This window comes from Somniosus microcephalus, chromosome 30 (genome assembly GCF_052327205.1).
Source record: "Somniosus microcephalus isolate GS21.2 chromosome 30, FLI_Smic_1.0, whole genome shotgun sequence".
NCBI classification, from domain to species: domain Eukaryota; kingdom Metazoa; phylum Chordata; class Chondrichthyes; order Squaliformes; family Somniosidae; genus Somniosus; species Somniosus microcephalus.
The window spans coordinates 19,324,065-19,347,217 of record NC_141016.1 but is presented as its reverse complement, the minus strand read 5'-3'; the positions used below and the strand labels follow the sequence as shown (position 1 = coordinate 19,347,217).

The window sequence follows — 23,153 nt, the reverse complement described above, 5'->3', positions numbered from 1 at the left end:
CATGTCCACTTTTTTTTTGCTGATTGAGAGTCATTTTTCCCCACAGATTAAATATTATGGCCTAGAAATTCGCCACGGGCGGTGGCGCAAAGCGGGTAGTATCGGATGGGCCGCCCGATATACGCAGCGCCCGATATTCAGTTGCATTGACTGCAATAGAACTGAATATCAGACGCTGCCTATAATGGGCGGCCCATCCAATAATGCCTGCTTTGTGCCACCGCCCAAGGCGAATTTCTAGACCTATGGCTGTACTCATGAAATGAGAACATATCTACCTGTAATGGTGCGGAGAACGTAAATGGAAATTTCAATTTGACGGGTCAGAGATCTGTCTTGTTTCATTTTCCCAAGAATGCACTAGGCTTCTGAGCGCCTCAATCAAAACGTTAAAAAGGCACTGGCTACATAGGTAGACTTGGCAATTGAACAGCACAGCTGAGCTCAGCCTCCCCCCTCCACTCCCCCCCACCCCCCGCCAAAAAAAGTGTGGGACCATTCAGCCATTTAGGTTCCTTCAAGGGGACCATGCAGCCATTTTGGTTCCTTCAAGGGGACCATTCAGCCATTTTGGTTCCTTCACCATTCAACCATTTTGGTTCCTTCAAGGGGACCATTCAGCCATTTTGGTTCCTTCAAGGGGACCATTCAGCCATTTTGGTTCCTTCAAGGGGACCATTCAGCCATTTTGGTTCCTTCAAGGGGACCATTCAGCCATTTTGGTTCCTTCAAGGGGACCATTCAGCCATTTTGGTTCCTTCAAGGGGACCATTCAGCCATTTTGGTTCCTTCACCATTCAACCATTTTGGTTCCTTCAAGGGGACCATTCAGCCATTTTGGTTCCTTCAAGGGGACCATTCAGCCATTTTGGTTCCTTCAAGGGGACCATTCAGCCATTTTGGTTCCTTCAAGGGGACCATTCAGCCATTTTGGTTCCTTCAAGGGGACCATTCAACCATTTTGGTTCCTTCAAGGGGACCATTCAACCATTTTGGTTCCTTCAAGGGGACTATTCAGCCATTTTGGTTCCTTCAATCAGTTTTTTAAAGATGTATTACCATTAAGTAGCTCAAATTCAATAATTCTGTGTTCACTTCATGGTGCCTTGGGTTTCGTTACTGCAGTTAGTCACAACAAAGAAATGTTATTCAGATAACACCATCAAATCTAATTTTAAGCAGTGTTTAAAATAATTTTCGAGGGAGGGTTAGATTTATCTCCAACTCTATGGTCCTTCAACAAAGTACAGCTGGATCACAACGCCATTTTGTAAAGAAGCTGTGAATAGAACACTGACACCGTTTACAGCTAACTCGCTGACAGAAAGTTCATTTTTATCACTCTGTAACATGGCACTTACTCAAGTGGAAATATTTAAATCATACATGTAGTGACTGTCATGAATCTTACCATTCATGGAGAAATGACTCATGAAATAACACTGGGCGGCCAGCTGGTGGCGCCGTCCAAGGAGTATAAATACTTGGGCGTGGGCCTAGCTTGCTCAGGACGTTTTTGTAACCAGGCACTAGTGATGTAACTAGAAACTCATGGTTGTGAAACAGTTGATTAAAGCCTTGTTTTATACTCAAACCAAGCTCTCAGTAGTCTTTTTACATCAGTGACCGTGGAATGACAGCAACGGAATTACAACGTGTTCCCATAACCTTGGATACAGCACTCACATTGGCTGCTTCACCAACAATGAACCTCTATTAAATACCCTCTTTATTCAAATGACCTTACTGAAGCCTGAATATTTAAAAACTATATTGTGATACTGTCATCATAACTTCCAGCATGCACTGCCTTGAGGTGGGATTCTCTGATGTACCGTAACATATATCACTTCGAGCTCGCACACCAATAGAAACAGCATATTAAATACACACTCACTGTGAGATAGCCATCATTTGAATAATTTTTTATCTGGTTTCCAGACCAGCATTAGGTACATCAGTTCAGGATGACGTTGGCGACATTCAATGGCTTACGCCGCCCCAATTGTCCATATACCATTATTAAATCTCAAGTTTACATAAAAAATATTTGTTTCCCCACCCTCCCCTCAGGCAGTGATTCGTAATCAATGAAAGTTGTTTCCTGCTATAGCCCGGTTCCCACTGAAACCCAACCTAGAATGCTCCCCAGTCCATTCCTTCTGTGCTTATTATTATGGACAACATAGTGAATGGATTTCATTGAAAACATGTCACAATACTCTGAAGATTTCACCAACAAACTACAGATTTCAGCAAAATTCTCCACAGACGCCCAATTATTGTGTCCAAACTGAACTCATCCTAGGGTTTGAAATGTCTGTTTGACACCTATTTGAGCTATCACCATTCTGACGACCAGAATAACCACTTAGTACAGCTGTGAAGTACAACATTCCCATGTGGCATCAATCTGGAACCTTGAAAAACTAGTTGCAGGAAGTTAGTCTAATCCTTATGCCTCTGCTTATGGTAACAGATTTAACAATGCTTTATAGCTGAAATTTTGAGCATGAAAATTGTGTCTTGTGCTCTGATTGTTTCTAAATTTGAATTGGCCAGTTACAAATGACTGTGGTATGCCTCCAACAAAAAGCGTTATGAAATCCCAGAGAGCATATCTGTCTGCGTGAGGCATGGGACAGTCAAGTGCAGTTTAAAATGTTTATCTAATTAAATGCTATTTAAATAATATATTGGCTGGCGGAATCCACTGCTATCATTGTGGGTTTTATTTATTCGTTTATGGGACGTGGGCATCGCTGGCAAGGCCAGCATTTATAGAAACACATAGAAACATAGGGGCAGGAGTAGGCCATTCGGCCCCTCGAGCCTGCTCCACCATTCAATGAGATCATGGCTGATCATCCAAACTCAGTACCCTGTCCCTGCCTTCTCCCCATATCCCTTGATCCCTTTAGCCTTAAGAAATATATCCAACTCCTTCTTGAATATATTTAATGAACTGGCCTCCACCGCCCTCTGTGGCAGAGAATTCCACAGGTTCACCACTCTCTGGGTGAAGAAATTCCTCCTCATTTCAGTCCATTTCAGTTATTGCCCATCCCTAATTGCCCTCACACTATGCAGGAGCATTCTGTGTGGGGATGAATCTGTTAAACTACCAGTCTGTGCATGAAACATATGCAAGTTTTTATAACTTTTAGCAAAATCCCAATTTTCTTGCAATTAATACAAAACCTGTCTTACAAGTGACACTTTCTATGCATTCTAACCAATCGAACGAAGTAGAATTCGGCTGTGCTTTGAACTTTGCTCTTGTGGCCTCTTACTCTGCTGAACAAAAGGGATGACGGTGCAAGGCAAAAGGTGATAATGCTGCCATCATCATTCACACCTCATCTAGAGTCATCTTTTGTTTCTTAACTTGTCCCATTACCTCTCCTTTTGCCTCGCACCATCGTTCCTTTTGTCAGTCAATCTCTCCTGCCTTCCACCCTATCACAGACCTTCCCTTTGTTCTTTCCTCCCCTCCTCCCTGCCCCTGCTTAAAAATCTCTCTTCTCCAACCTTTTCCAGTTCTGACGAAGGGTCCCCGACTCGAAACGTTGACCGTTTCTCTCTCCTCGATGCTGCCTGACCTGCTGAGTGTTTCCAGCATCCACAGTATTTTACTGTTGTATAAGTACTTTTTATTGAAGTGTAGTTAGTCACTGTTGTAATGTGGGAAACGCAGCAGCCAATTTGCACACAGCAAGATCCCACAAACAGCAATGTGATAATGACCAGATAACCTGTTTTTGTTATGTGCATTGAGGGATAAATATTGGCCAGGACACCGAGGATAACTCCCCTGCTCTTCTTCGAAAGGTGCCATGGGATCTTTAATGGCCACCTGAGAGAGCAGACAGGGCCTCGGTTTAAGGTCTCATCCAAGACAGTACAGCACTGGAGAGACAGCCGAGATTTTATGTGCTCAAGTCTCGTGGAGTGGGATTTGAACCCACTACCTTCATGACTCAGAGGCAAGGGTGCTACCATGGAGCCACAGCTAACACTTGAAAAACACCAGGAGCTGACTTGAGGAACGGCATTACTTCTGGCCTCGGTAAAGACAGGAAGGTCTGAACTCATGTCTTGGACTTTACACAGTGTCCAAGGGACCCATCCCACAGTCTGGGTCTTCAGAAACTAATATTGAAGGGATCAAGGGATATGGGGAGAAGGCCCAGGGTACTGAATTTGGATGATCAGCCATGATCTCATTGAATGGCGGAGCAGGCTCGAGGGGCCGAATGGCCTACTCCTGCTCCTATCTTCTATGTTTCTATGAATCCCTTTATCTATATAAATAACTAATATTGAATCCCCAGTCTCAGCTGTGGCTCAGTGGGTAACACACTCGCCCTCTGAACCATGAAGGTTGTGGGTTCAAGTTCCACTCCAAGGGACTTGAGCACATAATTCTAGGCTGACACTCCAGTGCAGTGCTAAGGGAGTGCTGCACTGTTGGAGCATGCCGTCTTTCAGGTGAGACATTAAACCAAGGCCCAGTCTGCTCTCTCAGGTGGATGTAAAAGATCCCATGGCATTATTTCGAAGAAGAGCAGGGGGAGATATCCTCGGTGCCCTGGACAATATTTATCCCTCAATCAACATAACAAAACAGATTATCTGGTCATTATCACATTGCTGTTGGTGGGAGCTTACTGTCAGCATATTTGCTGCCGCGTTTCCCACATTACAACACTCCAAAATTACCATAAAGCGCTTTGGGACGTCCGGTGTGAAAGGCGCAATATAGATGCAAGTCTTTCTTTTTGTAACATTGGGAGAGAACAGGCGCTGTTGGCACTGATTTGAGTTGGGATCGTCATCACTCCTAGATACCAACTCCAGTGGACTAAACCGATGTTCAAGCTTCGTTTAACAACAATCAGTACAGAGACTTTGAAAGTGCTTGAAAATATGTCGATTCCCCAACAAAGGAACGAAGCATGCTTCATTCAAACATAAAATGTAATTCAAGGTTCAGCATAAAGTAGCTCTGGGTGGGTGTGATAGGACGCTTGATTTTGATTTATTTTTTAAATAGTAATTTATATTTGAATGACAATTTGCCATGAAGAGGTTTGAGGACAGTGCGTTTCATACCTCGACAACACTCGTACCTGTCATGTCCTGCAATAGTTTTCAGGGCAGAGGCACAGTGAAGATCAGGAGCAAGTCAAATAATGCCCTGAAGTTGCTGAAATTAATTCTCTGAGTAAGTCCTCCTGAAAAGCACTTTACGCCAAAATATTGGTTTCATTGGAACTGCCCTGAGTTTTTCATTCGGTTCTTCATTGGAAGGACGGCTATTTTGTCATCTACAAGTTTCTGCTATTATATGAAAACGGTCATAATACATTTTCATATAATGTCACTCCTGAACTTTTATCACCGGCCAGCCATTATGAACCAAAAAATGAAAATACCATTGCCTTTTGCAAATTTCGGGAATATTTTTGCCACCCTCTCAAAGGGATAACGCACTTGAATGGAATTGGATTCGGTTTTAGTGATAGTTTGCTGAGATATTCTGAAAGTCTCCCCTTTTTAAGGCGCCTCAAGTTAGTTTGTGGCCATATAATCATTAAAAAAAACTCGGAAATTCAGACAAGATCTTCTGCATAACTCACTTTGCTGCCAACTTATTTTGTGTCCTTGTCAAATTAGAGGCCGTCTTGGTATTTTTTTAAAAAAGTGCAATGGGTGCAAACGGCAATCACAATAAAGTGACTTTAGAAACAACTACACATAAATATGTTTTCAACATTTATTAAAATTGTAAAAATCACAGCATCGTTCACAAAAAAAATCGCTTTGGAACAGCCGTAGCATAGCTCCACAATAAATGTACACTGTTCCTCCAAGAGTCCTTTAAAAGTTACCGAGTCATCGACCAGCCCCTTCCTCCTGCCTCGGAGCTGCAAGTTTTGTCCTTCTGATTTGAACATGCCCGCCGCATGTTTGGGCTCCTGTGAATCAGCCCTTGGCCGGGCTTTCGGAGTGCACGTCAGGGAATTCACGCACCTTTCTGATGCAATTCGCAAGTTTTCGCATTTTAAAACAAATGTCCATCATTCCGAACCCCTTACACCAACTGAGCGATCAGAACTTTTCAATAGTTCTTCTTCGTGCAGCCGCACATTACAACAGTGACTGACGACTCCTTCGGAAAGTGCTTCATGGTCTTTGGGACGTCCTTTGGGTTAGAAATTGGAAGTTCTGGTTCCTTTTCTCTCTCTCTGGAAGTTCAGCTGACCTTCATGGACTTCCTGCCAATGCGAAAGAGCTGCATGAGCTTCATTTTCTTCCTGAGTTTGAGGGCCACCAAGGCTCGAGTGGTCTCCTCGCTGCCCTGGTTGGCGGAGATGATCCTCGCCCTCTCCTCTGCCTTCTTGTCGCCAGACCGCTCGAACAGCCGCTGGAGAGCCGCCTGGTTCACCGCCTCGAAGATGTTGGGCGTCGCTTTCTTGCGGAGGTCGGTGTCGAAGCGTTGCCCGTAGACCAAAGGGCTGACTCGGTGCGAGTAGGACTCGGGCTCCGGGGTCGTGGACATGTTGCTGTTGGATGGAGATCTCCTCCGCTAGTTTGCACCGACTTTTAACAGCAGGTCAGAGCTGCAAGTCTCCAATAAGTCGCTCCAAGTCTGCGCTGACTCTAATCCTCAGTCGATCAGATCCTGGTATTTATAGGCGATCCGAGACAACAAGCGTGACCCCAGAGGAGACTAGAGGAATGACTTCATCCGCTCCTGGCGCCGGTAAGATCCCCTGCCCTCCCTGTCCCTACAAATATGTGTCCAGCAACTAAATTTAGACTTTTCAAACTCCGCGACGGATGCAGAACCCACATTGGAGATTATTTTCATAATTCGCAGCAAAGAATTTGTTGATGGGTTGAAACAGAACCTGAGTTTTGCCGAGTGTCGGAGTTTGCAGATACTTTCAGCGAGATTGTTTTTATTTCAATGTGCCCGTTGCACATTCGCTACAAGGAATAATTGCGTAGCGCAAAGTTAAAATAACATTTCTGTTAGAGCTGAAAACAGAATCAAGTTTCCGAAACAGACTCAGTGAATAATTAACCCCCAGCGAACTGGCCTCCACACGATTTTATCCACACTCTCTGTAATATAGCTACACAAGTCATTCCCGTGGCATTACTCGTGAATTTGGATAGAACAATAAAAATGTCAGTCTGCTCCACTCAGGCTCTGATTTTTGCCTCCCTCTCTTACTCCTTTCTCTCTCTGGTATGGCTCTCACTTTAAGTGCCATCTCTGTATCTCTGTGTTTGGCTAAAATTCCTCTTTCTTATTCCTTTCTGTAGGTTTCTGCTTCCTTTGGAAGCGCCCTGTGCAGTATAAACAATCCGACTACAAATGGGCAGGCAGCAAGCTTGAACAATTTTTAAAATGTGAAAACTAGTAGTTATGTCATGAAGCTCAACATAAGCTCGAGGAACAGCAGCTCATCTTTGAAACATAGACATAGAAGATAGGAGCAGGAGTAGGCCATTCGGCCCCTCGAGCCTGCTCTGCCATTCAATGTGATCATGGCTGATCATCCAAATGCAGTACCCTGTCCCTGCTTTCTCCCCATATCCCTTGATCCCTTTAGCCTTAAGAAATATATCCAACTCCTTCTTGAATATATTTAATAAATTGTCCTCTACTGCCTTCTGTGGTAGAGAATTCCACAGGTTCACCACTCTCTGGGTGAAGAAATTCCTCCTCACTTCTGTCCTAAATGGCTTACCCTTTATCATTAGACTGTGACCCCTGGTTCTGGACTCCCGACCATCGGGAACATCCTTCCTGCATCTAGTCTGTCCAGTCCTGTCAGAATTTTATAAGTTTCGATGAGATCCCCTCTCATTCTTCTAAACTCCAGCGAGTACAAGCCCAATCGACCCAATCTCTCCTCATATGTCATTCCTGCCATCCCAGGTATCAGCCTGGTGAATCTTCGCTGAACTCCTTCCATGGCAAGAACATCCTTCCTCAGATAAGGTGACCAAAACTGCACACAATACTCAAGGTGTGGTGTCACCAAGGCCCTGTACAACTGCAGCAAGACATCCTTGTTCCTGTACTCAAAGCCTCTCGCTACGAAGGCCAACATACCATTTGCCTTCTTAACCGCCTGCTGCACCTGCATGCTTACCTTCAGTGACAGATGCACAAGGACACCCAGGGTCTCGTTGCACTTCCCCTTCGCCCAATCTATTGCCATTCAGATAATAATCTACCTTCCTGTTTTTGCCACCAAAGTGGATAACCTCACATTTATCCACGTTATATTGCATCTGCCATGCTTCTGCCCAATCACCCAACCTGTCCAAATCATCCTGGAGTTTCTCGGCATCCTCCTCACAGCACACACGTCCACCCAGCTTTGTGTCATCTGCAAATTTGGAGATATTACATCTAGTTCCCTCGTCTAGATCATTAATATATAGTGAATAGCTGGGATCCAAGGACCGATCCCTGCGGTGCCCCACTAGTCACTGCCTGCCACTCGGAAAAAGACCCGTTTATTCCAACTCTTTGCTTCCTGTCTGCCAACCAGTTCTCTATCCAAGTCAATACCTTGCCCCCCAATCCCATGTGCCTTAACTTTACACGCTAATCTCTTATGCGGGACCTTATCGAAAGCCTTCTGAAAATCCAAATACACCACATCCACTGGTTCTCCCTTATCTATTTTACCAGTTACATCCTCAAAAAATTCCAGTAGATTAGTCAAGCACGATTTACCTTTTGTAAATCCATGTTGACTTTGTCCGATCCTGTCACTGTTTTCCAAGTGCTCTGCTATTACATCCTTTATAATGATGAGGCACTTTACAGCCTTGCGGACTCAACACTGAGTTCAACAATTTCAGACCGTAATCTCAGCCACCATTTTTTCAGACAGTAGGTCTTGGTAATGGTTCTGCCATTCCCATTTACACCTCTTCTAGACCCATCTTTTGTTGCTTTACTTGTCCCATTACCACCCCGCTTTTGTCATTTAGGCCGCGATTTTATGAACCTCGGCGGGCCCGTGGCGGGCGATGTCGGTGGCTGGGTCCCGACCCTGCTGTTGGCTCCAACCCGCTCCGCGAAATGGCTTTCCCGAGATTGGGCTTGTTAAGTTCGCCCAGTGCGTTTCCCGGCCAATTAGAGGAAGCGGGTCTGGTGACGGCATTTGATGACACATCATCAGCCAGTTTCCTTAAAGGGACCATGGCCAAATTTATTTTGACGTTTGTGCTGTCAGTGTTCTACAGCATTGAGGTGCTGCAAACACTGACAATCACTGCAGAGAGGTGCAGGGCTGCACCCAGGCACTCCCATGACTCCCTATGCTTATGGAGGGAGTGATGGCACACAGGGAGGTCCTCTTCCCTTCCCAAGGGCGGAAGAGACTTCCCCAGGAGACCAACACAGCTTGGTTGCACATTACACAGGAGGGCACAAGCAGGGATGTGGTCAGGACGACCCGGGTGCAGTGCCGCAAATGTTTCAATGATCTCAGTAGATCACGAAATGTTAGTACAAAGCCACACTCAACCTCATCTTGCTGTGCCTCTCATCACATCCCCATCACTTTGCCTTCCCTACCCTACTCCTGCACATCCTTACTCATGCCAACTTACCTTGGACCTCCACCCATCCCATTCTATCTGCAGAATCACATCCCCATCTCAGTAGCTACCCCTCGCACTCATCTTCATCCTCGCGCAATCATACCAACTAACAACACACAAGGGTAGCACTTGGGTGTTTTATGCAATGTTCATGTAATGTGGTGTCAAACAGTGAAACCTTTATTTTTAACACTTTGCGTTCTTGGACAGATTTGTGTGCACCTTTGGAAGTGGCTTAGTGAGTTGCAGTGAATGGTGAGACATAACGGTAACCCCCACAATGATGATGACTGGGAAGGAAATGGCCTGGGCATTGTAGGGATGCTTTATGGTGTTGGTGAGGGGTGGTGCCAACCTGGCGCATCATGTGGCAGCCAGGGCGTACAGAGTCAAGTGAAATAAATCTGGCCATGGTGAGGCCATCCCTTGCCACCTGGGCAGCAATGTGGCTGCGTGCTGATGCCCTGTGTCCTGTGCAGCATCAGTTGATTCCAGAGAAGGTTGGTGTTGTTGTTGGTGCTGCTGGTGTGCCTGGTGCTGCTGGTGTTGGGGCTGATCATGGTGGGATTCTGAGGACCAAGGTGAGAGAGTATAAAGGGCACCCATGCTGATGGAATAGATGGCAGGTGAAGTAGAGATGACAGAAGCGATCTGTCAATGGTGAGAGAGGTAATGAGGTCAGACTGGATGAAGACTTGTGTAAAGATTTGCAGCATGGTGAATCTGTTGTGGAAATGCAGTGAGGAAGAGTTTGTGGCTGAGGGAAGATATCTCTGTAAGGTGGGACCTTTTACTGTACATTTGAAGCTATCAACTCAGCAGCTGATTCAATGGCAACTGACCTCCCGCCTCAGCTTCACAGACGAGGCCTAGGCACAGCGGGATACCAGTGGGCGACCTGTCAAATCCAAAAAGCTGGGGAAAAACCATGGCTAAGTGGCTGTAAACAAGCCACTAATGATTTTAATTGCCTTGCCTGCCGCTGCCTGTCGGGTCTGCTCAGCACTGGCGGATCCGACATCGGGAAAGTCCAGTGTGTGCATTTTGACAGCGAGTTCCCGATCTGTTGTCAATCATTCAAAATTTAACAGCTGACCCACCACCCATCCCATCCGCTGAGCGCCACCAAAATTCTGGCCTTAATCTCTCCTGCCTTCCACCCTATCACAGATATTCCCTTTTGTTCTTTCCACCCATCCCTGCCTCTGTACTTGCTTAAAACCTGTTGCATCTCTAACGTTTTCCAGTTCTGATGAAAGGTCATCGACCTGAAACATTAACTCTGTTTCTCTCTCTCTCTCCACAGACGCTGCCTGACCTGCTGAGTATTTCCAGCATTTCCTGTTTTTATTTCAGATTTCCAGCATCTGCAGTATTTTGCTTTTGTTGTAGTGATATCATGGCCTTGTTCAGTGATGATCCAGGAACTGGAGCTTGTTTCTAATGCTTACAACAGTCTAGAGGTTCACAGATGTTTGCCCATCGCAGCAATGCAGCAGATTTATTGAATCAATATATTACAAAACTGGCACAAGGTAAAAATACTGCACATATTGCTGATATTTGGTGTCACAGCTACAACAGTATTTACCTACCACATTACAAAACTTACTTAAAATATAAGGAACCTGCTTGGTCCTTCCTTTCCTAAAAGCTTTGATTCCCAATTACGTACATTATAAAATAGCTGCCTCGGTACATTGGTATTTTTGATACAAGAACGTCAATTTATTTTTCCCTCTCCGCCTTATTTCTCAGTTATTTGCATGATTATAAAAGAATTATTTGCTGCCTGCCTTCACACAATGACTGTCTTATTTGTGAAGCTGTCTTTATTGTAGAATTGCAGCATAGAATATTAAATAACCAACGCCTTGAACTTCCGGTTGTTCCTCACTGTGCAGACCTGACTGACTGCTGCAACGTCCAAGGTCAACATCAAAGGAGTTGATAAAGATCCCCTGTGGCCTCAATGCAAACATCAGTCTCCCCCGGCAACACAAAGCAAACCTCATTCCAGATACATTTAGCTCAGGGTTTTAATTTAAAAAATATGAAATGCTGAAAAAAATGTATATCTTTTTTATTTTGATGTTTTGTTCACTGCTCAGGCTACACTGTTGGACCTGATGTTTTCTTCTGCCCGGTTTTCTTGTGATATGTGTTAACACGGCGCACTCTGGATGTTATAGTTTTACAGGAAAGGGATGGAATCTGCAATTCTATTTCATAACTGGAACCCATTCTTGCACACCAACAATGTCAGTTTCTCTAGTACATGGTTCACAAGTCCTGGCTAATATTTATTCCTCAATCAACATAACAATAAACAGATAATCTGGTCATTTATCACATTGCTGCTCGTGGGAGCTTGCTGTGCGCAAACTGGATGCCGAATTTCCTACATTACAACAGTGACTACACTTCAAAAGTACTTCATTGACTGTAAAGTGCTTTGGTACATCCTGAGGTTGTGAAAGGCGCTACATAAATGCAGGTCTTTCTTTTTACTAAAGTTGCCTTTCCCTCTTGTGATCAAACTAGTTTCAAAATAGTATTCTCAATCCACCATCGTATTAACAACTTTTTTTTTAACATTTATAAATGTTAACTGGCTTGTTTTTTTTATTCCCATTAATAAAATTACATTCGCACAAATCAAACATTTCAAAAATGCATGTTCCTGCAGTTTTATTAGCAGGCTTTCAATGATGATAAAAGGATTGGAGAATTAGGATACTGGAGATGGGCTTCACTGGACCTTTTATCATCTATGACATTTCTTGTAGTCTTAAAAAAGGTGTAAAAGCCAAGTAACAATATTAAGTAGTTCCAACAAGATAAAAAGGGAAGAAAAAGAGTGAGATATAAAAGAGAAGAATACTTTCATACTGAAGTAAAGAACACACCGCAACAGCTCAACTTTCACAACGGGAGGAGGCTCATGTGGAGCACATACGCTGCCTAAGACCACTCGGGCCGAATGGCCTGTTTCTGTGCTGTAAGCGCGATGCAACAATGCAAGCAAGGATCCATGTTGTCACTGCCTGCTCGTATAATTGTGAACTTAGAGATGGTAGAGCTGCATACATGAACAATCAAACAAATGCACTGAGCACGGTTCACCTGCAATTTTTTAATGATGGAAAAGAGCTGAACTTATAGCTCTTTTTAGTTGTTGAAATATGACTGGGGGCAAAGTGGACCAACGGCATTTGTTTTTAATTTTAGAAGCTTACCTCGATTGGCAAGGCTTCACACCAGTTGCCAATGCCCATGACCATCTCTTCCAGGGAAGTTTGCTAACAGTGCATTTACCTCCATTTGCCCATTTTTTAACCTGATTTTTGGTGCTGAGCTGTTCAGTGATCCCTGCTGGAAAGTGTACATGTGTGGACATCAGGTGAGGATTGACGTGGTTGCTCTACATCTTCATGAACAAATAGCCTGCCAATACTCAGTGTCTAGGCTCACACATAAAAAGTACCCACTTGAGAAAGGGCTGTTGGCACCTGTGCAACTGTATTCCCTCACAAGTCAGTGCTTTTCGGAGAAAATTAGAGATAATAAACACCATACTTGTGCAATAGTATTTGTTTGCATGAATGGGGCTAATCAGGTTACATAGAAACATAGAAACATAGAAGCAGGAGTAGGCCATTCGGCCCTTCTACGAGATCATGGCTGATCATCCAAACCTAGCACCCGGTCCCTACACCGATAGCCATCCCACCCAAGCCCTATCCCCGTAACCCCACGTATTTAATCCCCCCTAACACTAAGGGTCAATTTTTTAATTTTTTTTAATTTTTATTTTTTATCATGGCCAATCAACCTAACCCGCACATCTTTGGGCTGTGGGAGGAAACCGGAGCACCCGGAGGAAACCCACGCAAACACGGGGAGAATGTGCAAACTCCACACAGTCACCCGAGGCCGGATTTGAACCCGGGTCCCTGGCGCTGTGAGGCAACAGTGCTAACCACTATGCCACCACTATTACAGTAGTGATAACACTGTCCCTTAACACTCCGTGAAATATCTTTGAATTATTTATTGATTATCTTGATTGGCACCACCACCTTATACATTCACTCCCTCCATCACCGTGGCTGCAGCGTGTAACATCTACAAGATGCACTGCAGCAACTTGTCAAGTCTTCTTCGGCAGCACCTCCCAAACCCACGACTTCTACCACCTAGAAGGACAAGGGCAGCAGGCGCATGGGTACACCACCACCTGCAAGTTCACCTCCAACAAGTTCCCCTCCAAGTCACACACCATCCTGACTTGGAAATATATCGCCATTCCGACATCGTCGCTGGGTCAAAATCCCGGAACTCCCTCCCTAACAGCACTGTGGGAGTACCTTCACCACACGGACTGCAGCGGTTCAAGAAGGCGGCTCACCACCACCTTCTCAAGAGGGCAATTAGGGATGGGCAATAAATGCTGGCCTTGCCAACGACGCCCACATCCCATGAACGATATAAAAAAAGCAGATAAATACATCATACTTATACATGACATTGATCATTACCACAGCCTAAGCTGAAGAAAAGTGCCAATTTATAACAGGACCCTGTGCAACATGCAGGTGGTAGAGGACACTCAACAGTTTCCATGAAGTATGATTTTCAGTTCTGCAGGCAAGTGATGACCTCAAACACTGCATGCGAATAACAAAAAAGCCTCAAATGTTTATACTTCCTGTATTTCTCAGGATGATTGCTCATTTAGCTTAGATGAAAAGTTGAGATAAATATTGTGGTGGATATCAGAAAGCCAACTGCGGTAGCAACTGGGAGTACTGAAATTATTTCCATGATTAACCAGCCCACACAAGTGTGATGAATAAACTTAGCATGTAAGAGGTGGTCTGAATTGAGATACAGTCATTACTTCCACAATTGGAGGCCAATTGGAAAACTCTGACCAGTATAAATAATTTAATTCATTTCGGACGTGAATTGAATCTCACACTTGCCCACCTTACATTCAAATTACAAATTAACCTTTTTAATGTTAACAAATAGTTTGTACTTTTTTGACATTATAACTGACATGAATCTTGTCAATCATGTGGAAATGACTTATGAAGTAATACTGGGCGGCCTGCTGGTGGCGCTGTCCAGGGAGAGTATAAATACTCGGGCATGGGCCCAGCTTGCTCAGGACATTCTTTAACAGGAACTAGTGAAGGACACAACTAGATCTCCATGTTGAAAAACAGTTGATTAAAGCCTTGTTTAATACTCAGACCAAGTGCCTAGTAGTTTTCTTACATCAATAACTGTACACATTTTTTATCTCCACAGTTTAGAGACCAACATGTGGGAGAAATGCAGCAGTCTATGGAAGTAAAATGCCACCATTTGCTAATCTTAGCAGAAAAGTCATAGAGAGCATAATAGGGGGACCATAGTCACGCCAATCTTTTTGCAAAAAATAGTCAGAAGGGATGGTTTATCCCCATGTATCTAAAAGTAAAGCAGAGTTTCTGAATAAATATTTTAAACAACATTATTTCATAATATTAAGCTCAGTAATAAACAGCACATTTTAGTTCATTGTTCTGCTCAGGGATATTAGCAGTGTGTAGTGGATCACTTTTTCACTTCAAACACACAGCGTCAACTCGCTAAAGCTGACCTGGGCATGCTTGCCAGCTCCAAGCGAACCCAGGTCCGGTATAGCCCGCTGCAGAAAAAGCCGCAACACCGTCACAATAAAACGCTTTAAGCCGCAGCCTTAGAAGAGCACACCTTAATTCAGACATTTCCATTTCCAACATCAGCCAATCTTATAGCTAATACAAAAGCAAAATACTGCGGATGCTGGAAATCTGAAATAAAAACAGAAAATGCTGGAAATACTCAGCAGGTCAGGCCAGCATCTGTGGAGAGAAAAACAGAGTCAACGTTTCAGGTCGATGACCCTTCATCAGAACTGGAAAAAGCTGGAGATGTGACAGGTTTTTAAGCAAGTGCAGGGGCAGGGTGAAAGGGGAGGTGAGAACAAAAGGGAAGGTCTGTGATAGGGTGGAAGGCAGGAGAGATAAAGAGACCAAAGGGATGATGGTGCGAGGCAAAAGGAGGTGGTAATGGGACAAGAAACAAAAGATGGCTCTAGATGAAGTGTAAATGGCGATGGCAGAATGATCGACAGCTGCCATGTGGGAGAGAGAAAAAAAAAGATGGGGCAGAGATTATGATCTGAAATTATTGAACTCAATGTTGAGTCCAGGAGGCTGTAAAGTGCCTAATTGAAAGATAAGGTGCTGTTCTTTCCTCCCCTCCCCACTTTCCCTGCCCCTGCACTTGCTTAAAAACCTGTTCCATCTCCAGCTTTTTCCAGTTCTGACGAAACATCATCGACCTGAAACATTAACTCTGTTTCTCTCTCCACAGATGCTGCCTGGCCTGCTGAATATTTCCAGCATTTGCTGCTTTTATTTCAATCCTATAGCTACTCTGGCTAAGGTTGCCAGAGCAGTGCCAAATTAGGGACAGTGTTTGTATGGTAAACCTGCACTCAGAAGCAAATGGGATGACATTCACTGTCCAAACTCATTTCAAACAAGATCCCTCCACAGTAAAAGGATGCTTTCATTACATTTCAGTCTGGGCTAAATTGAAATCCAGGTCCTAGAGCTAAAAGGACAGTGTGCAAATTCACATCATTTCCTAGTTCACTCACTTGTCATTTATTTTTCTTCCCCCTCCCCCCTCTCCCCCATCCTTTACTGCCTGACCATCTCCTCATTACTGCAGTATGGTTCCATGGTGGCAGAGCCCTTCAGTATCTCTCCTAAATAGCCATTTGTTATGTGTGCTCCTGAGCAGAGATGCTCAGCAGACTCTTCTGACCATGATAGGTGAACTGAATCCTTTACACTCAGAATGCACTTCCGGTAGGGATCACTAGATGCTGATCAGGACCTAGAAGCCCTGATTGATTTTCCTCCTCTTTAACACTGAGGCCAACGGTACTGTTCCAATTTCTGCCTCATTTCATACTAGCTAACAAACATAGAAACATAGAAAAATAGGAGCAGGAGTAGGCTATTCGGCCCTTCGAGCCTGCGCCACCATTCAATATGATCATGGCTGATCCTCTATCTCAATACCATATTCCCCCTCTCTCCCCATACCCCTTTATGCCTTTTGTGTCTAGAAATCTATCTATCCCCGTCTTAAATATATTCAGTGACTTGGCCTCCACAGCCTTCTGTGGTAGAGAATTCCACAGGTTCACCACTCTCTGAGTGAAGAAATTTCTCCTCATCTCAGTCCTAAATGTCCTATTCCATCTCCTGAGACTGTGACCCCTCGTTCTAGGCCCCCCAGCCAGGGGAAACATCCTCCCTGCATCCAGTCTGTCTAGCCCTATCAGAATTTTATACGTTTCAATGAGATCCCCTCTCATTCTTCTAAACTCTAGTGAATACAGGCCTAGCCGACCCAATCTCTCCTCATACGACAGTCCTGCCATCCCAGGAATCAGTCTGGTGAACCTTCGCTGTACTCCCTCTATGGCAAGTACAGGAAACTCTTGTTTAAACGGCACCTAAATATCCAGAATTCTCTATTAACCAGCAAAATTCATACTCTGAAAACAACACCTCAATAACCGGAAATGTTGCCGAGTCCGAGCCCAAGTCTCCCGCGGTGGCCGAGTTAGTCAGTGGGGGTAGTTCTCCAAACTGCCACTACTCGGCTTCTTGGCGCTGTCGGAAGTCCGAACACCTCAATAACAGGAGGCTGACTCTCCCGCGCTGCCGGTAGTCTCTTCCGATCCGACATTTTTCTGTTTACTGTATAAGTTTTGTTTTACTGTTAAGTAATTAAAGAGTTATGGATTACCCTCAACTGGCAGTACTGTACTTAATCAAGCATCTTCCACCATCCACTGGGCGGCGCAGACACGATGGGCCGAAGGGCCTCTTTCTGTGCTGTAAAACTCTATGACTCTATGACATTTAACACAACATTCTGTAGGTGAGTACCCAATTACTGTATACTGCACATTTCTTGATTTTTTTATTTTTGTTTGTTAAAAATAGCCTCGGTAGATAACCCACTCCGTCATCCGGAATTTTTAATCAACCGGCACCATCCCGGTCCCGTCGGTGCCGGATACCAAAGAGTTTCCTGTAGATCCTTTCTTAGGTAAGGAGACCAAAACTGCACACAGTCCTCCAGGTGTGGTCTCACCAAAGCCCTGTATAACCGTATAAAAGCACAAACCAGGGACTGAACTTGGGACTGTCTTGGTTTTTATGGGTCAGCTACTTGTTTGTTTAAATGCTGATTCATCAGAGCTGCGGGGGGGGGGGGGTTTAATAACAACCTGAACTTCATACCACTGTGACCATAATCTGGAGGTGGGAATCCGTGGATTTAAAGGGCAAGGCAGACAGTCATTTAGGATTCATTCTGCAGCTTTGAAATGTGCTGCTATTGACATTTGGAATAATACTCCTTAAAATAAGCAAGACATTTAAACAGAGAAATGTGCATAAAGTTAGGACATCAAGGCATTGTCAGTCAAATCTAGCCAACGTTTTTTGAAAATTATGTATAAAAACAAAAGTAAAATAATGGGAGATGCGCACGAGTCACTATATCTGCTACAGAGCAAACTTTTCCAGTGTTTCTTGGTATTTAAGGCTTTAAGTGGGTTTTATTTTTAACTTTAAATATGCGAAGGTTAGGACTTGGAACTGAATTTTCAAAGTGAGACTGTTATGAACCAAGCCAGCTGACCAGTGTGGCTACAATATGCCCATAAATAGCAAAATGCTAAATAGTTACATGTTTCCAGTTGCCTTTACTCCTACTAACAGTTCCAAAACTAAGCTTAACTAATGCAACTCCAGCATACAATCATTATATGAGCTATTTTTATGTACACGGGCCAATGTTAAAAAGAGGCGCCTTAAAAGGAAACCTGGACGACACACGCGCCTGTGTATCGCCTTCCTTTAAGATTGTGAAACAATAGCAGACTTCAGAGTTCAATACGAGGAAACAGCTGAGAGTCAGCAATGACCAGAACTGCTTCATCGCCAGAAGATTTTATGTGGATGCACAAAGCCAATGTTGCTACACCCAAGGGTGGTGAGGTGCTTCTTGGAGACAAACTGTATCTTTGTATGTAATTGTTCTTATTAAAGCAAAAAAACATATTGTTTCTAGTGTTTATTATTGGGAGGGGGAAGAGAGCATATTGTCACACCATCAATTAACCTGCAAGGCAATTTTCCAGCTATGCATACACAAATAGGCATAATATTATGGTCAGCAATACAAGAATTTTACTGCATTACTAATCACATCTGCTCAATTATGTTCAATTAAAAATGCAAAAAAAGATAATCCTTCCAAAAGTGGAACATATGATGCAGCGTAAATTTAATCTTCTGCCGAACATGGTAGGCGGTGTTGAACCCCTGCACAGAACTGGATTGCTGTGTGCGAGACCTTGAGTGCCCCTTCCCTGGCTTGCTGAGCCACTTGTGTTCGTGCTGAGGCATTTTCCCCATTTTTGAGGTTAGGAAGGGAATTCGGCTTTAAGAGCTGAATACTCACATTTGGGACTTTTTAATGTTAAATCTTTATTTTTTTAAAGGCAGAATGGGCTTAAAACTGCATTGTTTCACTTCATTTTAATTTGTATTGCTTCAGTCTGCGTGGCCCCTTTAATTCTCAGACCTCTTCATTGCCCACAATTCCTTGCGAGCTCCACGGCCTCGCTTCCAAAGGCTGTCTGAGGCTCGAACGCCGCTCCCGCACACAAACTTCGGCTCGGATGGCTCCAGTAACGCCACTGGGACGGCGTTGCACGGCAGGTAAGTGCTACGCCAACAATCTCCATTCCCCCAGATGAACTTTGCGCTGTTAGCGTTGCGGCCATTATCGGCGGCCGTTAACTCCAGTTGCCGGTGACACCAGCAACTTAACCGGCTAAAACAAATTTCTCCCCTATAATGTTTCAAATTACATCACTGAAATGAAACGCCGCAGCTTAACCCTTGTGAGTGCTGAATGTCTTTTGGAACGTGCACATTTTGTTGACTGCCAAAAATGATTTTCTTTCACTGGATGATAAATAATCAGGCTAAGTGGAAAGAGAAAGATTGAAGGGCACAAGATGTTAACTCTGTCCCAATGTTGTATAATCCACTTGCAAACTACCACTGTTACTGTGAAGGTTTTCTTCCACCACTTTTAACGTGTTCACAGAACAAAAGCCATTTCCAAAGCAGACTGCGTTTCCTATGGATAAGAGCCTGCATCTTCCATAATGTGTCATGAATGGGATAGCATGACACAAGACAGTTACCTCTAAAGTACAGCAGAAAGCCTCAACAGCCAAGTGGGATGCCCAAGAATGCAGGACAAGATGTCCTTGAGAATATTTGCATTCTTGTAATGTTAAAATAGCATGCAAAAATCCAAGTCTGAAAATATAAAGCTCAGTTGGTAGCGCTCTTGCCTCTGAGTCAGAAGGTTGTGGGTTCAAGTTCCCACTCCAGAGACTTGAGCACAAAAATCTAGGCCGACGCTCCAGTGCAGTGCTGAGGGAGTGCTGCACTGTCAGAGGTGTCGTCTTTTGGATGAGAAGTTAAACCGAGGCCCCGTCAGGTGAACATAAAAGATTCTATGGCACTATTTCTAAGAAGAGCAGGGGAGTTCTCCCCGGTGTCCTGGCCAATATTTATCCCTCAATTAACATAACAAAAAAAACATTATCTGGTCATTATCACAGTGCTGTTTGTGGGACCTTGCTGTGTGCAAATTGGCTGCCACATTTCCTACATTACAACTGTGACTACACTTGAAAAGTACTTAATTGGCTGTAAAGCACTTTGGGACGTCCAGTGGTTGTGAAAGGCGCTATATAAATGCAAGTCTTTCTTTTTTCTTTAATCAGGATGTAGTTCTCATTTTACAAGTGATGTTACTAAATCAATAAGGCTAATAAATAATGGCACTATTAATTAATGCTTCAGGTATAGGAGGTAACAGTGAGGCATAGAGATATTTTTAAACATGTTCTTTTAATTTTAATTTAGAAAATTTAATATGGATGTAAAACGAATTGTTTAAATCTTTAAATTTACCAGAAAGGAAAAACTATAATATTTTCAATACAGAACTAAATTTATATTTCTGATAAATTATTTCCCTATTTGGGTAGAATTATGTCTCAATTTTAATTTTTGTGCAAAATTATAATTACGCACCAAGTGCATTCACTCTATGATAAATATGAGGCGGAATGGAAGGAGAAGGACTGAAGGTCAAAATAACTCTGTCCCAATGTAGAATACACCACATACAAAATATTGTGATCACTGTTACGGTCAGGGTTTTCTCCTACTGCTTTTGAGTTGCATTCACAGAAAAAGGCTGTTTCCAAAGCAGACCGAGTGTCCCAGGGATTAAAACCTGCATCTTCTACAACGTGTCATGAATGGTAATCAGATGCCACGAGATGAGTAGTTAGTCCTTAAGTACAGCATAATGCATCTGTAGTCAAGCGGGATGCTCACCACATTTCCCTATCTATTCTGAAAGGCAGTAGATATCACACCGTTAAACCATTACATTCAGGCTAAACTGGATAGATTTATTTGCAAGATAAATACACTGAAATGGAAAAACTGAACAGTACAGTACTGTATTTTCACAGTGGATACCTCTCTTTGTAGTTCTTTTCCATAGCTTCTGACTGAATCCCTGATCGTATGTTAAGTGGAAGATAACTTAAGTGGTACATGCTGGGGACCAAAGGCTGCTCCTCAGAATTATTTCTCTGCCTTTATTTTGATTCTGACACAGGATCATTTGACAATCAAAACAGTTCTTCTCAATGATCAGGAAATTAACCATTTCTACCGCTTCTGTAGATACGGTATGCAAAGTATTCTGATGGTCCGTCTGCTTTTGATGCCTGACAGCAATTGAAATCACATCTCCAGTTCTTGAATAATCAGCGCCTTTACCCCTTGGACTTGAGGGAGCGAAGATGGGGGCTATAAAAGGGGAAACGACTAGAGTGGGAGAGAGCCAGCATCTTACTGGGGACAAGGGCATCAAAGGTGGAGGTGAGGAGGTGGTTTAAGCAGATCAACGGCTGCAGAATTATCATAGTGAATTGAGGGCCAAAGGCTAGATGATTGGGAGTTTGAAAGAGCAGTTGTAAGTGATTTGAGGAACAGTTTGCTCCAGGGGTGAATACAGAAGTGGGGTGGGAAGGGTGTAGGGGAATGTGTGTGGTGAGGGCTACAAGGAAATGGTAAGAGATGGCTTTGTTTGTGATCTAGACAATGGGAGTAGGTAGGCCACGTGAGATGGCAAGGTTGAATGGGTGGCCGTGAATGTGGGTAGGAGAGTTTATATGGAGGGAGAGGTTAAGGGAGAAAAGGAAGCGAAATCAGAGGGGAAAGGGCAAGGTGAGTTGAAATGGAGATTGAAATCACTACGGATGAAGAGTTGCTCAGTGCAGAGGCTGATGAAGGAAAGGAAAAATTGCCAAAAAATTGAAACAACGGAATGAAAATAAACATCTGCCGGGTTCTATAAAATGATCCACTCATATATATATTGTACACGCACATGCACATATATATGCACACATATATATTCGAGAACTAACTGTCAGCATTGTAGAAGATGGGCTTCAGATATCTACGCATAATAGTAACTCAAAACTTTATCCAAAAGTAATTTCCACCCGCTCCAGTTAACACATATAATAAATTCAGTAAATGGAACAGCTTATATAATTACTGGGAGAGGCTAGTTCAATCTTGATGAATGTACTCCCTGCCTCCTCTCCCTATTCAAGATGTTTCCTCTTAGTCTCCTGCCACAGCAGTTTCAGGAACTGAGGAATCAAATCTTAAAATCTGCTATCAGGAACTAAGAGGCTCAGATGGGCTACGCCTCCTTAAAACAAAAGAAAGGATTTAACCTCCCACACTTCAAACACAATGACCCTCAGAGAATCACAGACTGGAATTTGTGCTGTAACCTGGAGGCTAAGCTTTCCTGGGCTTCCTAGTGAAGATCTTGTGGTACACAAGCAAGCACACCTCTTATTCCTCACAATTCCTTTCCACAAGATGTGAGTGAAACTCCAGTGCAACATATGCCAATCGGTGAGGGCAATATATGGCGTCTACTTAAATTAAGCTGCTCACTGGTGCCCAAGCGCCATTTACATTTTGGGTTCTGCCAATATTAAAAGAGTTAACGATTGAGTTTCAAAAGTTCTTAAGACGGTCCAACTAACCGTACAGAATTTTCTTTAAAAGATTGCTTTGCATCAATTTGGATTGACTCAGTTAAGTCTGAATTGTTAGCAAGTACAGTACAGTGATGAGGGAAAGTGAAAGTATTAACTGTATAAAGGTTTGGTTTAGAGTGTGCATGGTGACAGAAAATTCATTTTGTGGATATGCTCTGAAAGAAAGGCTGTTGATTTTGAAAGTTCCATC

At 43.5% G+C, this 23,153-nt stretch overlaps 1 protein-coding gene across 1 annotated transcript; it reads right to left on the bottom strand.

Moving 5' to 3' along the window:
• Positions 1 to 5,765: 5,765 nt before the first annotated feature.
• On the bottom strand, positions 5,766 to 6,689 carry LOC147097986 (transcriptional and immune response regulator-like). The gene has a single exon (XM_085971182.1). It carries the CDS (start codon positions 6,563 to 6,565, stop codon positions 6,260 to 6,262), a length of 306 nt encoding a protein of 101 aa, XP_085827308.1. The 5' UTR covers positions 6,566 to 6,689; the 3' UTR covers positions 5,766 to 6,259.
• Between the last annotated feature and the right edge of the window lie 16,464 nt (positions 6,690 to 23,153).